Source organism: Leptonotus elevatus, chromosome 11 (genome assembly GCF_054856555.1).
Source record: "Leptonotus elevatus isolate MCC_2025b chromosome 11, RoL_Lele_1.0, whole genome shotgun sequence".
Lineage (NCBI taxonomy): Eukaryota > Metazoa > Chordata > Actinopteri > Syngnathiformes > Syngnathidae > Leptonotus > Leptonotus elevatus.
In genome coordinates this window covers 4,221,703-4,237,925 of record NC_141249.1, presented here as the reverse complement: position 1 = coordinate 4,237,925, position 16,223 = coordinate 4,221,703, and the positions used below count along the sequence as shown (strand labels likewise).

Here is a 16,223-nt window from a genome sequence, read left to right as displayed (position 1 = left end):
CCGCGATAATAATAATATCATGATACATGATATCTACGATACGCGATATATTGCCAGAAATGTTGTCAACGATATATCACAATATTCAGTATATGTGTGACAGTGAAAACTTGCCAACTGTTCTTCTTCGCCCATAGTGTCTAGACACCAGTTCTTCGCCACTGCTTCTGCCTACTTTAACACCATTTAGGGATTAGCGCCCCCACAAACAGGACAGGAGAAATTAAGTACTGATGGTGACAGCATTGGATCACAAAAGTCACGGTTCGGATTGCATCACGTATTTGAGTCACAGATCGAATCGTTTTTGGACGAGAAAACAAAACAAAACAAGATAAATTGATTTAATTTATAAAACACTTTTGCCCATTAAATAATAATAATAATGAAAAAATTTACTCACAGTGTTTAATTTGGTCATTTAGGATGTAGGAACACAACTTTAAGTGCAATAAGAGGCAGATACATTCTTATTTTATACCTGGTCCATGTATAAAATAACAAGGTATTAATGGCTTAAAGTTGTTTTCCTAAAATCTAAACGTCAACATTTGACATTTTGAGTTAAATGTTTTTGTTTATTGGAAAAGGTGTTTTATAAAATAAATGAAGACAAAGTTCTGTTATCTTTTTTGTTTTTAATGAAAAAGACAAAGTGCAATTTAAGGCACATTCCCTTCCTTTCAACATGGAGAGTGAATTATAAAGTAGCCTAGGCCCAGGATATTGAAAAAGTAAAGAAAGCAAGCCAGGTAGGTGTCGCTCATTACTGTTGCCAGCCCTTTTTTGCACTACAGGGCCATCGTAGAGGCTCCGTGAGCCGGCACCTTAGCGTGGTGGAGGAGTTTGTGTGTCCCAATGATCCTATGGAGCTATGTTGTCTGGGGCTTTATGTCCTGGCAGGGTCACCCATGCCAAACAGGTCCTAGGTGAGGGGCCAGACAAATCACGGCTCATCGATCCTTTATCACAAGTAAAATAAATGGACAGACTTTTCCCTTGCCCGGACGCGGGTCAACGGGGCCCCACTCTGGAGCCAGGCCTGGAGGTGGGGCTCGTTGGCGAGCGCCTGGTGGCCGGGCCTGCACCCCGAAGAGGAAACCTGGGTCCCCCTTCCCATGGGCTCACCACAGGTGGGAGGAGCCAAAGGGGTCGGGTGCATAGTGGGCTGGGCGGCAGCCAAGGGCGGGGACCTTGGCGGTTTGATCTCCGGCTATAGAAGCTAGCTTTTGGGACATGGAATGTCACCTCTCTGGTGGAGAAGGAGCCCGAGCTGGTGTGTGAGGCAGAGAAATTCCGACTTGATATAGTCGGACTCTCCTCCACACACGGCTTGGGCTCTGGTACCAATCCTCTCGAGAGGGGTTGGACTCTCGTCCACTCTGGAGTTCAGGTGTGGGCATACTTGTTGCCCCTCGCCTGTACGTTGGGGTTTACCCCGGTTGACGAGAGGGTAGCCTCCATCCGCCTTCGGGTGGGGGGACGGGTCCTGGCTGTTGTTTGCGCATATGCACCAAACAGCAGCTCAGAGTACGCACCCTTTTTGGGAGTCCCTGGAAGGTGTGCTGGAGAGCGCTCTCCCTGGGGACTCCCTCGTTCTGCTGGGGGACTTCAACGCTCACGTGCGTAATGACAGTGAGACCTGGAGGGACGTGATTGGGAGGAACGCCCCCTCTATCAGAACCCGAGTGGTGTTCTGTTATTGGACTTCTGTGCTCGTCACAGATTGTCCATAATTAACACCATGTTCAAACATAGGGGTGTCCATATGTACACTTGGCACCAGTAAACCCTAGGCCACAGTTCGTTGATCGACTTTGTAGTAGACTTGCGGCCGCATGTTTTGGACACTCGGATGAAGAGAGGCGGAGCTGACAAATGATCACCACATGGTGGTGTGTTGGCTCCGATGGCGGGGAAAGATACCGGTCATACTTGGTAAACCCAAACGTATTGTGTGGGTTTGTTGGGAATGTCTGGCAGAATCCCCTGTCAGAAAGAGTTTCAACGCCTACCTCCGGCAGAACACCTCAGCCCCCCTGGTAATGTCTGTTCAGGGGTGCGGGAGAAGAGGGTCCGCCGGGAAATCTAATTTAGGATTCAGAAGGAGCAGTGTGGTTTTCGTCCCGGCCGTGGAATAGTGGACCAGCTCTACACCCTCGGCAGGATCCTAAAGGGTGCATGGGAGTTCACCCAACCAGTCTACATGTGTTTTGTGGATTTGGAGAAGGCGTTCGACCGTGTCCCTCCGGGAGTCCTGTGGGGGGTGCTTTGGGAGTACGGGGTACCGAGCCCCCTGATACAGGCTGTTCGGTCCCTGTACGACTGTTGTCAGAGTTTGGTCCGCATTGCCGGCAGTAAGTGGGATTCGTTCCCAGTGAGGGTTGGACTTCGCCAAGGTTGCCCTTTGTCACCGATTTTGTTCATAAGCGAAGCGTTGAGAGGGTCCGGTTTGGTGGAATCAGTTTTGCATCTCTGCTTTTTGCAGATGATGTGGTGCTGTTGGCTTCATCAAGCCACAATCTCCAACTCTCACTGGAGCAGTTCACAGCCAAGTGTGAAGCGGTTGGGATGAGGATCACCTCCTCCAAATCCGAGACAATGGTCCTCAGTCGGAAAAGGATGACGTGCTCTCTCCAGGTCGGGGATGAGGTCCTGCCTCAAGTGGATGAGTTCAAGTATCTTGTGGTCTTGTTCACGAGTGAGGACAGGATGGAGCGGGAGATCGACAGGCGGATTGGTGCATCGTCTGCAGTGATATATCGGTCTGTTGTGGTGAAGAAGGAGCTGAGCCAAAAGGCGAAGCTCTCGATTTACCGGTCGATCTACGTTCCCACCCTCACCTATGGTCACGAGCTGTGGGTCGTAACCGAAAGAACAAGATCCCGGATACAAGCGGCCGAAATTAATTTCCTTTGCAGGGTGTCTGGGCTCTCGCTTAGAGAAAGGGTGAGAAGCTCGGTCATCCGGGAGGGACTCAGGATCGAGCCGCTACTCCTCCGCGTTGAGAGAAGCCAGTTGAGATGTTCCGGGCATGTCCCACCGACGGGAGGCTTTGGGGACAACTCAGGGCACGCTGGAGAGACTATGTCTCCCGGCTGGCCAGGGAACGCCTTGGGATCCCATCTGAAGAGCTGTTCGAAGTGGCTGGGGAGAGGGAAGTCTGGGCTTCCCTCCTAAAGCTGCTGCCCCCGCAACCTGACCCCGGATAAGCGGTAGCAAATGGATGGATGGATGGATTGCCACCATACCAGCCAGACACTAATGCCTAATCATACAATGACGACGTAATTATATGTTCAAATTAACTAGCGGTTTCTTAGCATCCTAAATTAGCGGTTAAATATACTTTTGGGATGGCATTGTAAAAATGTTGGTAGAAAGCTGCCGGTCACATGGCCACACAGGCCGACTTCAAAGTAAAAGTCCACCAAGGCGTCCTGTGGGGGGTGCTTTGGGAGTACGGGGTACCGATCAATGGGATCAATGTATTGTTTCGTAAAACTATATTTTTTAAGTTCGCCTTGGTGTAGGCGGCGTGTTACGTTGAGGATGTTTTCAGCTTCATTGACAGGTCTGAATGATAGGGAAAATCTATTATGTGGTTTGCGCTAGTGTGCCGTAGTAAAATATCGAAACTGGCGTGAGTGTATCAATATATTTATTGCAACAGAGAGCACAACAGTATATTGCAATATAATTTTTTTCCCCACCCCTCCCGTCAATATTTCAAGACGAACCGTCAATTCATCGATTGCTCAGCAAAATGAACGTCGGTCAATGTTTCCGTCTTTCGAAGTGGGGTTCCGTCAATTTTCCGTCAATCATCATTAGTCAATTTGTGAGCAAAATGGAAAAAAATAAGTAAATTGCTGAATTTTTATTGACGGATTGACGAAAAATTCCTGCTTAGTTCATAAATTTTTCAAGGTGTCCCGTCAATTGTTAACAAAATGGGCATAAGTCATTGACGGATTGATGGACCGAATGCCCACGGAATGCCCACCTCTGACAAAATAATCACAGAAAAATAAGCCAAATCTGATCATTGCACACAGATCTACAAAAATGGACTGTACAAAATTATTGGCATCCTCAACTTAAAGGTTGAGTCAACACAAACATTTTCTTTACAATATGTTGTATACAGTCCCACCAGTCTAAACACGGTGATCTGATTAAAATTACGCCTGTGGAACATGAGTTAAGCAGCAAAATTTGGTCACTTGTTGTCAACTGAAAATAACATCACAGTTGTTCAGGGCTCAGATAACGCGCTCCTGGGTTTGTGTCCCACTAAGGGTTGTTTTTTCCCCTCCCCTCCTCCTCCACTATGATTTCTTGCGGCACAGGAGCCATTTTGTTTCAAGTGTCCATTGAAGAATTTAACATCCATCCAATTTCCACATTTAAAGAAGACGCGGTTGCACTGCAAGGGCTGGCCGGGGTCTTGCGTGCAACTCTTTTGTGGGCGGTGCGCAGTAGCTTAGGACGAGAGGGGCGCGTCAACCACACGGGGAGAGGTGGGGTTTTACTGAACCGGGTATTTTACTTTCGCATTAAAAAAATTGCCAGCAAAATACCTAATATTTCCTTTAAAAAATGACATTGCCATGGTGCCAAAGGTAAGATTTAATCATTGCATGCCTATAGTTAACTGTGGAAGGGCTTAAAATACAGAGATACATCCCCTTTAATCCATTTTGGGGTGTTTTTTCAAGGATGTTTTGGGTTATTGTCCTGCTGTAAGACGATGACTTCTGACAGGGAACCTGCTTTCTGACACAGGGCCTTACATTGTACCCCAAAATTCTTTGGTAGTGTTCAGATTTCACAATGCCCCGTACACGCACACAGTCACGCATCCGGGCAGCAGAAGTAACATCAGTGAATCTCCGTAATGTTTGAGTGTGGGGGCGAAGAGGTGTCGTGATATGGCTTAAAAATAATATCACGATATTTAAAAAAAAATTGTGGTGACGATATTGGTAATAATTACTGAACAATAGATTTGTGATTGGTGCTTCGGTATAACAGCATTTTTATTTCACATAATATTTAAACCACCTTTTTCCCCAATTGAAATGCAAACAAAGTGCAAATATGGTGCAACTGCATAAGTAAGAAAGCTTGAAAGGGAAAAACAAAAACAAAATGCCCAGGTAGTGTTTCCTTTGAAAACCTCATTTTGTTTTCAGACGATGAACTTCTAGTGTTGAGATTGTCTATGCTTTTCCATATTTTTGTTTTGAAGTCTGCTGACCTGACAATTATTTGCTTGCCTTTCTTTTGTTCATGCTCAGTGTGGTACACACAACAAAAGGTTGAGACACCTTTTAGAATAATTTGCAATGACATGCTACATTTTTCTGGGAGAAGTGGTGTCAATGTACAGTGTGTACAGTGGTGTCAATGTGTACATGCAACCTTTTTTATTCATTCAGATGTTTTGTTTGATTTTCAGTATTACAAAAATGTGATGTATCTAAATCAACCCGCAAAACATATACATTTATTTGTTTTTGTTTTGGTGGTGGTGTTTTTATATTGTGTATCCTGTTTGTCTAGGCCTGGCTAGCTGATTGAGTGATTTATTGATTGAATAATCAATGTTGGCTTTGTTAACCGTTGACAGTGTACTCTAGTACAAAGTACAAAGTACATTTAACTCTTTGACTGCCAAGCATTTTCAGAAAAGAGGATGTGTGGGTGCCAGCTAATTTAAGCATTTTGACTGATCTTTCAAGGTCCACAGAAAATGTTGTGTTTGGACTATGGAAACACAGATACTACCAAATGAAAGATTGAACTCTCATCTTTCATCAGAAAAAAAGTTTGAACAAACAAACAATAGAAAATAGGTTAGTTTCACCCAAATGCTCTGTTTTGGACCAAAATACGGAGAAATCAAGCTTTTAGTGAAACGATATTATTTCATGCACTCTAGTGAATTTGACACCTTTTTTTTCCATGAATGATGCCACAAACATCTAAACAGTGCTTTACTTCTGTAAAACACTACCACCAACAATGAAAAAGTGTTTTTTGATAGCAAAATACGTTTATTTACATTCAACAGTGTAACAATTTGACAAAACAATTTGGCAAACTATTTACAAATGTGTGCAACTGTGGTACTATTTACAATTGTGTGGATGTTTCAACTACACAGTTTTTCTTTTTGTGAGGTATATTGTGTAAAACTCCCCTGCATGCAAGGGGACGCAGCAGGATTTGCACCACAGATTAGTTTCACTGCGATTGCCCCTTCGTGTGCACTTTCTTGCCGGCCTTTTTTTCCGGGGAGTAGCAGGTATATACTGCAGTGTGTGTTTGGCCATGTTGTCATCAAGTCTACTCTCAGGATCATGATACGGTGACCTGGTGTTACGTCTGGCTTCCTCATGTCCTTCAGTTCCTATACCGGGTGGTAAGAGATGTTCTGATCCATCTTATCCACTCCATTCATGGTGGCCTCATAGTCCAGAACCAGTGTCTTCTCCGTGATCAGACTGTACCCACTCCTCCGATGAATATGCATTGGACTCGGGGTACTCTTCATCGTCCGATTGAACGTCCGCCTGTGCAGAAGTGCTCGTTTTCCGGCGTTAGCATCGCTAGCCGGTGAGGCTTTACGACGCGATCGAAGCCGCCGCGTCAACGCTTCCAACTTTGGCGTCAACCTCGGAGTCACCATCATCATCATCATCAATGTGCTCTTTAGCATTGGTTGATGCTTTTCGTCTTTGAAAAAAATGCTCAAGCGTGAGCTGCTTGCAACCGGTCGCCATTTTCGCTTCCTCAGTCATTCTCCCCTCAACACTCTAGCTCCGCCTCACGTCTTCTACTGACGCCTACCCGATCTTGTCCAAAGAGAGTCATCGCTGCCATCTAGTGCCCAAAAATAGTCATGATACTAACTTGACCTGCTTGATACTTTCAGCACAGCTTGCCAAGGCTTTCCTCCACCCGTTTAAAAAAATATATATAGTGAACATCTTTTAACGTCTTTGGCGGCACTCATTTGGATTTTACTAAACGTTATTAAACGTTTTTGGCGGTCAAAGAGTTAAACGTACTTGCAAATCTGTTCGTTAGCAGGGTTCTAGTAGGTCAAGCCAAATTGTGGTGATCCTGCCAGAACCTGTATATCACTGGCCGTGGGCTAATACCGCACGCCAGAATTTGGTCAATTTCATTGTATTTTTTTTTTTAAATGAATACTATTAATAGGCCCCCCACACGTGTTATTTTATATATATATATATATATATATATATATATATTATTCACCAGGAAGCATAGAAGAGGTGACTGTTGTGGACCAGGAAGTAGCAAAGATTAGTAAGGATGAAGTGAGAAGGGTATTGAAGAGGATGAAGAGTGGAAAGGCACTCGGTCCTGATGATATACCTGTGGAGGTATGGAAGTGCCTAGGAGAGGTAGCAGTAGAATTTATGACTGGGTTGTTCAACAGGATCTTAGATAGTGAAAAGATGCCTGAGGAATGGAGAAGTGTGCTGGTGCCCATTTTTAAGAACAAGGGAGACGTGCAGAGTTGTGGCAACTACAGAGGAATAAAGCTAATGAGCCACACGATGAAGCTATGGGAAAGAGTAGTTGAAGCTAGACTGAGGGCAGAGGTGAACATTTGTTAGCAGCAGTATGGTTTCATGCCCCAAAAACAAAAAAGAAAAGAAAAAAAGAGTACCACAGATGCAGTATTTGCTTTGAGGATGTTGATAGTGAAGTACAGAGAAGGTTAGAAGGAGCTGCATTGTGTCTTTGTAGATCTGGAGAAAGCTTATGACAGGGTGCCCAGAGAGGAACTGTGGTTTTGTATGAGGAAGTCTGGAGTGGCAGAGAAGTATGTTCAAGTGGTGCAGGACATGTATGAGGACTGTAAGACAGTGGTAAGGTGTGCTGTAGGTGTGGATGACAGATGATGTTGGACAGGAATCTCCATGGACTATGATGTTTGCACATGACAATGTGATATGTAGTGAGAGCAGGCAACAGGTGGAGGAGAAGCTAGAGGCATGGAGGTTTGCCCTGGAAAGGAGGGGGATGTAGGTTAGCCGTAGCAAGATGGAGTATATGTGTGTAAATGGGAGGGAACCCAAGCGGAAGAGTGAGGTTACAGGGAGAAGAGACCAATAAGGTGGAGGAGTTTAAGTATTTAGGGTCAACAGTCCAGAGCAATGGAGAGTGTGGAAAAGAAGTGAAGAAGTGTGTGCAGAAAGGCTGGAACGGGTGGAGAAAAGTGTCAGGTGTGATGTGTGATAGAAGAGTTTCAGCTAAAATGAAAGCAAAGGTTTATAAAACTGTGGTGAGACCAGCAATGTTGTTTGGTCTGGAGAGAGTGCCAATGAGGAAAAGACAGGAGGCAGAGCTGGAGGTGGCAGAGATGAAGATGCTGAGGTTCTCTTTGGGAGTGACCAGGATGGATAGAATCAGGAATTTACTCCTCTACATTCTGCCTCCATTTTTACCAAACTAGACCTGCGTAATGCTTATCATTTGGTAAGGATTAGAAAAGGAGATGAGTGGAAGATGCCGTTCAACACTCCCATGGGGCATTTTGAATATCTGGTAATGCCCTTGGGACTTACTAATGCACCTGCGGTTTTTCAGAATTTGATAAACGATGTTCTCCATGACATGATTGGCCAGTTCCGCTTCGTCTATTTGGATGATATTCTTATATTTTCCAGATTTCTCGAGGAACATCAGCAGCATGTTCGGCTGGTGTTGCAACGGCTACCGGTTGTACGTAAAGGCTGAGAAATGTGAATTCCACTCGCCTTCTGTTCAGTTTCTGGGGTTAATTGTGGAGAAGGGCCAGTTGAGAGCTGATCCAGCCAAAATCCAGGCTGTGGTCGAATGGCCATCCCCTACATCAAGGAAGCACTTGCAAAGGTTCCTGGGGTTCGCCAATTTCTATAGGCAATTCATCAGCAGTTATAGTTGTAAGGCAGAACCTTTGACAAGGCTCACATCAGTAAAGAGACCTTTCAGTTGGACCCCAGAAGCTGAGTCTGCGTTTGTTGAGTTAAAACGTCTGTTTACCAATACACCCATTCTTTCTCACCCTGATCCAACTCTACCTTTTTTTGTAGAAGTGGATGCCTTTGATTCAGGAGCGGGAGCAGTTCTGTCACAGAGGACCCAAGTTGACCAGAAGGTTCATCCCTGCACATTCTTCTCGCGTCGCCTCAGTCCTGCGGAACGTAACTATGATGTTGGTAATAGGGAGCTGCTTGCCATTGTTCTGGCACTTCAGGACTGGAGGCACTGGCTGGAGGGTGCAGCTGAGCCTTTCGTGGTGTTTACTGACCACAATAACCTGACCTATATCCGAGCAGCCCTAAGACTGAATCCTCGTCAAGGACGTTGTGCCCTGTTCCTGACCCGCTTAAACTTCACAATTACCTACCGCCCGGGTTCCCGCAACATCAAACCTGATGCCCTGTCGAGTAATTTCAATTTGGATGAGGTGGACACCACCCCTGAGACGATTATACCTGTGGCTCGAGTGGTCGGGGCGCTCCAATGGGAGGTGGAGAAAAGGGTGACCAACGCCTTGAAAGACATTTGTGTGCCTCAGGGATGTCCAACTGGCAAGCTGTTTGTGCCACAGGAACTAAGGAGAGAAGTTTTGCAATGGGGACATGAGTCTAAAGTTGCTTGCCCTTCTGACATAAACTGCACATGTTTCCTTGTTTCCCAGAAGTTCTGGTGGCCTGGGGTTAATAAGGACATTCAGGAATATGTCACAGCATGTTCTGTTTGCGCCCGGAACAAGTCATCTCACCATTCCCCAGCTGGTCTGCTACACCCATTGCCCATCCCGTCTTGCCCATGGTCACATATAGCACTGGACTTTGTCACCGGTTTTCCCATGTCCTGAGGAAACTGTAGTTCTTAGTGTTGTTGACCGGTTCTTCAAAATGATCCAGATATTTTTTCCATTAAAATGTGATTTATGAGGAGGTTAGACCATTGGTCGATATTCAGAGTTTGTTTATTTTTCCAGTTAACAAGAATAGTTTTTTTTGCGATAGTAAGGGCTACAAGTATAGATTGAAATTGTTTATGTGGTAAGTCAGTTGTTGTTAAGTCACCTAGCAAACACAAGTTTGGAGAGAACGGTATCCTGCAGTCCAAGACAGCGGAAAGTTTTTCTAAGACTTTAGTCCAGAAACACATAACCGGAGTACATAACCATAAAGCATGAAAATAAGTGTCTGTAGTGTTTTGTAAACACTGGAGACAAATGTCGGAGTCTGAGAGTCCCATTTTCTTCATCATATATTGAGTAATGTATGTTCTGTGAATAATTTTATATTGGATAAGTTGTAAATTTGTGTGTTTTATCATTTTAAAGACGTTTTCACAGACTTGAATCCAAAAGTCAGATTCCGGAGCTATAGACAAGTCTGTTTCCCATTTCGAGATGGGTAAAGACGTTTTATCAGTATATGAAAGTAACTTATATATTTTTGAGAGTTTTTTTGTTGTTGTCGGAGAAAGCTTGGTAATATCTTTAGCTAAAACAGGCGGTTGGAGCGTACCCTGAAGTGTTGGAATTTGTTTCTTTATCATACTTTTAACTTGCAAATAATGTAAAAAAAATCCGTTTTTTATTTTGTATTTTTGGAGCAAGGATGTATATGATATAAACATATTATCTGAGAAGAGATGGTGGAGATGTGTAATTCCTTTCTGCTCCCACACACTCAAATAAAACAATTGGTTGTTAATTTGAAAGTCGGGGTTATGCCATAGGGGAGAAAGCCCACAGGGCTCCACTTGGGCTTTTGTAATTTCTAGTGCCTTCCACCAGGCAGTCAGGGTGGCGGAAATCATTGGATTTTTAAAACAGTTATGTCGCTTAATCGATGTTGTAATAAAGAGTAAATCTAGGAGTCTGAGGTTATTACAATCCTTCTGTTCTAGTTCCAGCCAACAGTTAGTATCTCTATTGGGTTGTGCCCATAAAATAAAATATTGTAGCTGGTTGGCTATATAGTAGTGCATAAAATTTGGTGCCTTTAGCCCTCCTTTGGATTTATTTTTCTGAAGAGTAGATAGACTAATCTTTGCTTCTTTTTTTTTATTCCAGTAACATTTTGTAACGGCTGAGTCCAACAACTGGAACCAGTTAGCCGTAGGTTTAAATGGAATCATTGAGAAAAAATAGTTTATTTTGGGTAAAACTTTCATTTTAATAGTGGCTATTCGTCCTATTAGAGAAATAGGACGATTATTCCAGCGCTCCAAGTCACTATAAATGCTATCCAGAAGTGGAGTAAAGTTTAAATTAATTAACTCAGTTAATTTAGGTGAGATTTTTATGCCTAAGTATTTTAAATTACCTATAGGAAATGAGTAGTGTGGGTCCTGGCTTACAGGGTTCCATGAATTTTCTGTAGGCAATCCTAATCAGCGGGCTATTTAGACACAGTACTCACGGGAGAAAGATTGCCAAGTTATTGTTCTTGCTGCTTGCCAGTGCCTCAGCATTTTGTTAGTCTCGTGCTCGTATCTGTTATCTCCTAGTTCCTGCCAGCAGTACTTTTTGTCTTCTGTTGTTTCTTGTAAGTACTGCTGTGATTGTTGTGGTTGTTGATTTGTACGTACCTTGTGTAAGTCTTTTTGTTTTCATTCTTAATCTTAGTTAGTCGCCTCTCGTGATATTCCGCCCACCTTCCTTGGTTAGTTATTTTGTTTTTCTGTAGGTACACGTTGACCTTTTGTAACGTCGCTTTTTGTTAGTGTTTAGTCAAGCTCCTTTTGTTCAATAAAAACTGTAAACCTTGCCCACCGCTTTTGCGCACACCTAACAATTTACTAGGTTTTGTTTTTTGTTTGTATGTTTAATGTTCAGTGTTTTGAACAAATAAATGTTTGTAAAATTAGACACAAAAAGAAGAAATTTAATGTATTAATCTTGTACAGTAGGAACAAGCTGATATCTTAAAAAGGACACAATAAAACAATAAATAAATAAGAACTACAGAAAACAATCTAATAAAAACAAACCAAGTGTTCTTTTTAACCTGTATTTCTTGTACAAAATGGTCCATTCAGATATTATGATTGTATTCAATTGTGAAATCAAAAACACTTATAAAAAGCTGAAACAATGTGATCATCAAAAATACATTTATTAATGTGTGAACTTTGACATCCAACAAGATGCCAAACAGGCAAAGAATTCCTGCATCAAATCAAGTTCAGAGTCTTGAGTCATGTTTACTCACACAAAAATGACTACAGGTAATAGATTTTACCACAGGTAAAACAATGGAAAAAAAGTCGTCTTTTGGTGAGGTAAGGCATCAACATAGTTGTTGTTTTTTTATATACTTAGTCGTGAATTTCGCCGTTCAGTTTCCTTTTCTACTTATTGTGTACAGGTCATTAACAGACATTTGCCTTATTGCCGCCAAGTGGCAGAAAGCTCTATTGTAACTGAGCAACTAATTGACAATTGCAACAGCTCCATTACATTAAATTCATAACATATTTTATACAGCCCACTCATCGGCGCTCGCAGTCCAAAGTCGACATGCGAACGGTATGGATGCATGGTTAAGAACCACTTATTTAGACATTTCAGGTATGAACTTATGGCCACCCCTATACGAGTCATGGTTTCACCCTGGCAACCCCAATTTAAAATTTCTGGCTACGCCCCTGATGACAAGACAACACAGCACATCAACAGAACTCATCACTTCACCACCACAAGCACGACACCACTTGGCAAAACAAAAAAAAGAACAAAATAAAACTATTAAAAACATAATAAATGAGAAATGTAATGATTCACAATAAACAAAGTAATTCATAATAAAAGATGGTGGAACTGTTAATAAAATGAATAAATATACAATACAAGACTGACTGCTGAGTACTACACAGATCATCAGACCTAATTTCCACTACAGGCACACACGGCCCAATTTAAAACTACTTGCGGCGATCTAAGCCTTTTATCTGCCGTATTGGAACGTAACAAAGCTAAACTATGCCGAGAGCCAAATAAATCGCTGCAGTGAAAGCAAGCTTTTAATATGAGGTTAAAAAGCACACGCGCTTCAACTGCCGTATACAATGTTATGCATGTTGGTTTTGAGGAGAGATTTGAAATTATTAAGAGAAAGAAATCATAAATTATGTTGATATCTGTATTTAAATTTTATTATAATCATACATTCCATGTCAATTCACACAAATTCCCAAAACTTCCACAGTGAGACCCCTTCAATTTGCCTGACTTTTATTTCATTAGTGCCTTATGATGTCAAAAGAAAGAATCAGAAGTTTGAGCCTCCTAGCTCAAATGGTTTTGCAGTTATTGTCCTTCAAAGTTTGGGTGCCACGCCCACTTTTGGGATCTGGAAATTCCATCCATCCATCCATCCATTTTCTTAACCGCTTGTACTCGCAAGGGTCGCGGGGGGCGCTGGAGCCTATCCCAGCTGGCTTCGGGCAGTAGGCAGGGTACACCCTAAACTGGTTGCCAGCCAATCGCAGGGCACACAGAGACGAACAACCACCAACACCCACAATCACACCTATGGACAACTTGGAGAGTTCAATTAACCTGACATGCATGTCTTTGGAATGTGGGAGGAAACCGGAGTACCCGGGGAAACCCACGCAAGCACGGGGAGAACATGCAAACTCCACCCAGGAAAGCCGAAGCCCGGACTCGATCTCACGTCCTCTGCACTGGGAGGCGGACGTGCTAACCAGTCACCCACCGTGCCGCCGGGGATCCAGGAATTGCACTCTAAATTTTGGACCATATTTGGATGCCTGCATATTTTGTTTTAAAGTAGGTACAGACCTGTCAATTGCTACATCTATGTATTTTGGTCCTGTCCATTAGAATCTACACGTACAAATAGCCTGGGTGGTGCTTCCATCGAGCGTCGGACCAATGGGTTGACCCAGGCTTAACCTTCCACAGCTGGGGCCTGCAGGTGGTCGTCGCTGACTCCCGTGATTAGGGCTCCCGTTGCTTGTCACATTCTGCTTTGCTTTCGCAAGCTTTTACTAGCTTTTTTGTTTACTAGTTCCCGCTAGCCGCTCTTGCTAGCTGCTCCAGCTAAATGCAGCTTGCTCGGTCTTTCGGCGTTGCTCGCCGGGCTTCACACCAGCTGTCAAGTCACCGTCGCTTGCCGAGATGCTTGCAAAGTGTGGTCTCTCTGAGCCACCGTAGTACGCATGCTTCTAAATGCATGCATTTTGCCTTTATTCTATGCTATAGCGACATCTAGTGGTCACTCTAAGTATCGGTACTCGCCCATCCCTAATACTGATAGTTATAGCTAGTTGTTGCTTATTTTACTTGTTTAATAAAACTAGGATATACGATACCACTTGACTCGAGTCGTCACCGATACCGAGACCAAGTAGCGATATCACTAGTACTTATTGATTCATAAAATATCCCCCAAAAAACAATGCCAGATACTTTTAAAGAAAGACCTATATATCCCATTATAGCATTTTCCTGAGAATTTTTATTAAATCAATGGCAATTTTCTATTCTTGTCATTTCTAGTTATTGATGGTAAAACCACCACAAGAGTTATTGGCTGCCCCCGAGAGAGCATTATTTGCTCTCTCGGTACTCGCCCATCCCTAAACAAAAGATTTATTTTCCATTGTCCAAGTTTCTAGGGTGGCCTCCATGGTTCTTTTTGCCTGGGGCCCCCAGACTATAATATACACTGGATAGCCTGAAGTTCTGACTCACAGTTTTCATGTATTGCTGTAGTGCTAGCATTTGTTTTGATGTGCATGCTTTTACAACTGTAAATGGTGTAAAGGTATTATACCGTTGATACCAAGTGTGATGCAAGCGTAGTAAAACATTTACATGTTTTGAGCAGTGCACACTTAAAAAACAACAGGAAGGAACTACACAATGTTTTAAAACATTAATTTAAAATAAAAAACGTTATTAATGAAAAATAATCTGAACTAACACAATTCCTTAGTTTAATCTGAAATCAGAAATGTGTTTATATTGACCATTTAGCAATACTTGCTTAAGTAATGAGTCCCCACCCACAAGTTTCCTAGGATAATAACATTTTAGTTTATCTTAGTGATAGGTTTTTGTAAACACTATTCTCATACCTTTTAGTTCATGACTTTTTTCGCTCATGACAGATGACTTTAAAATTTCACTGCATGTAATTGCAGCTTGCACCAAGCAAAAATAGACGTGAATCTAATATGTTGTGCTGAGGGCAGCAACGCCAAAGCTTTTAAAAAAATATAAATAAATACAGTGTAAGAGAGCAAGGGCCCCTTAGAGCCACTGTGCCAAACAAAGTGACTGATCTGAAATGACAGCCTGTTTCACAGAAGCCAACCAACCGTTTCCCCCATTGACTGTTTTCTTCTCTAACACACACATGCACATGTACACACTTTGTGAGAGCATTAACAATGTGTTAGATAACACAACTACAAAAGAATACAGAATTTTTGAAAATTATCATTAACAGTAGTCATTTGGCCTCATAGACATTCATCCAGAGCACCCAAAATTAGTACAGCACATTTAATAAAAAATACAATGGATGGGCGTTGTATTTGCTTAATCATTAACATTCGTTGTGATTAACTGTAGTACTTATAGTAAAGCATTGTGACTTTCAAAAGCAAGGTGTATTATGTTGCTGTGGAGTAAACTATAGATGCAATAAAAATTTGAGCAAGAGACAGCAGATTCAGTTAAATAGCCTATAATACGTTTCTATATTTGTGATTATGCTCAGCGAAACACGTTAACATCCAATGTTTTTGTTAGGTGGCTGGTATATGATGCTAAGCATATGTTTGCCACTTTGCCTACCTCTCTCCTCCTGCTCTCTGCACCCGGTCTGGTGATGAGCGCCGTGTCTCCGCACACCACAGCGGAATCCTCCACGAACACGCAGTCCGGGAGCGTCTCATCCGCGGGCAGTTCCACCACCTCGAGCCCGAGCGTGGTCCTCAGGACGTGCACGTAATCATCATACTCCCTTTGCGCCTTGATTGAATCCACATCAGCCTGGCTGGTCCGGAGCGCTTCTTTGGCCAGAGACCTAGGGATTCCCCGGACGACAGCGTGGGTGTAACAACCAAAACCTGCCATTAAACCCGCCATGTTTCCCCCGTCACTTTGCGCTCTTAACTAAAGGGGGCGGGGG

At 43.0% G+C, this 16,223-nt stretch overlaps 1 protein-coding gene across 1 annotated transcript in view; it reads right to left on the bottom strand.

Moving 5' to 3' along the window:
• ddah1 (dimethylarginine dimethylaminohydrolase 1) overlaps nt 1-16,223 on the bottom strand; it is an 84,778-nt gene extending 68,555 nt beyond the window's left edge. Inside the window, exon 1 of the mRNA XM_086090057.1 lies at nt 15,887-16,223. Within this exon, the coding sequence (XP_085946183.1) occupies nt 15,887-16,180 (294 nt within the window). The 5' untranslated portion in view covers nt 16,181-16,223. The remainder of the gene's footprint in view (nt 1-15,886) is intronic.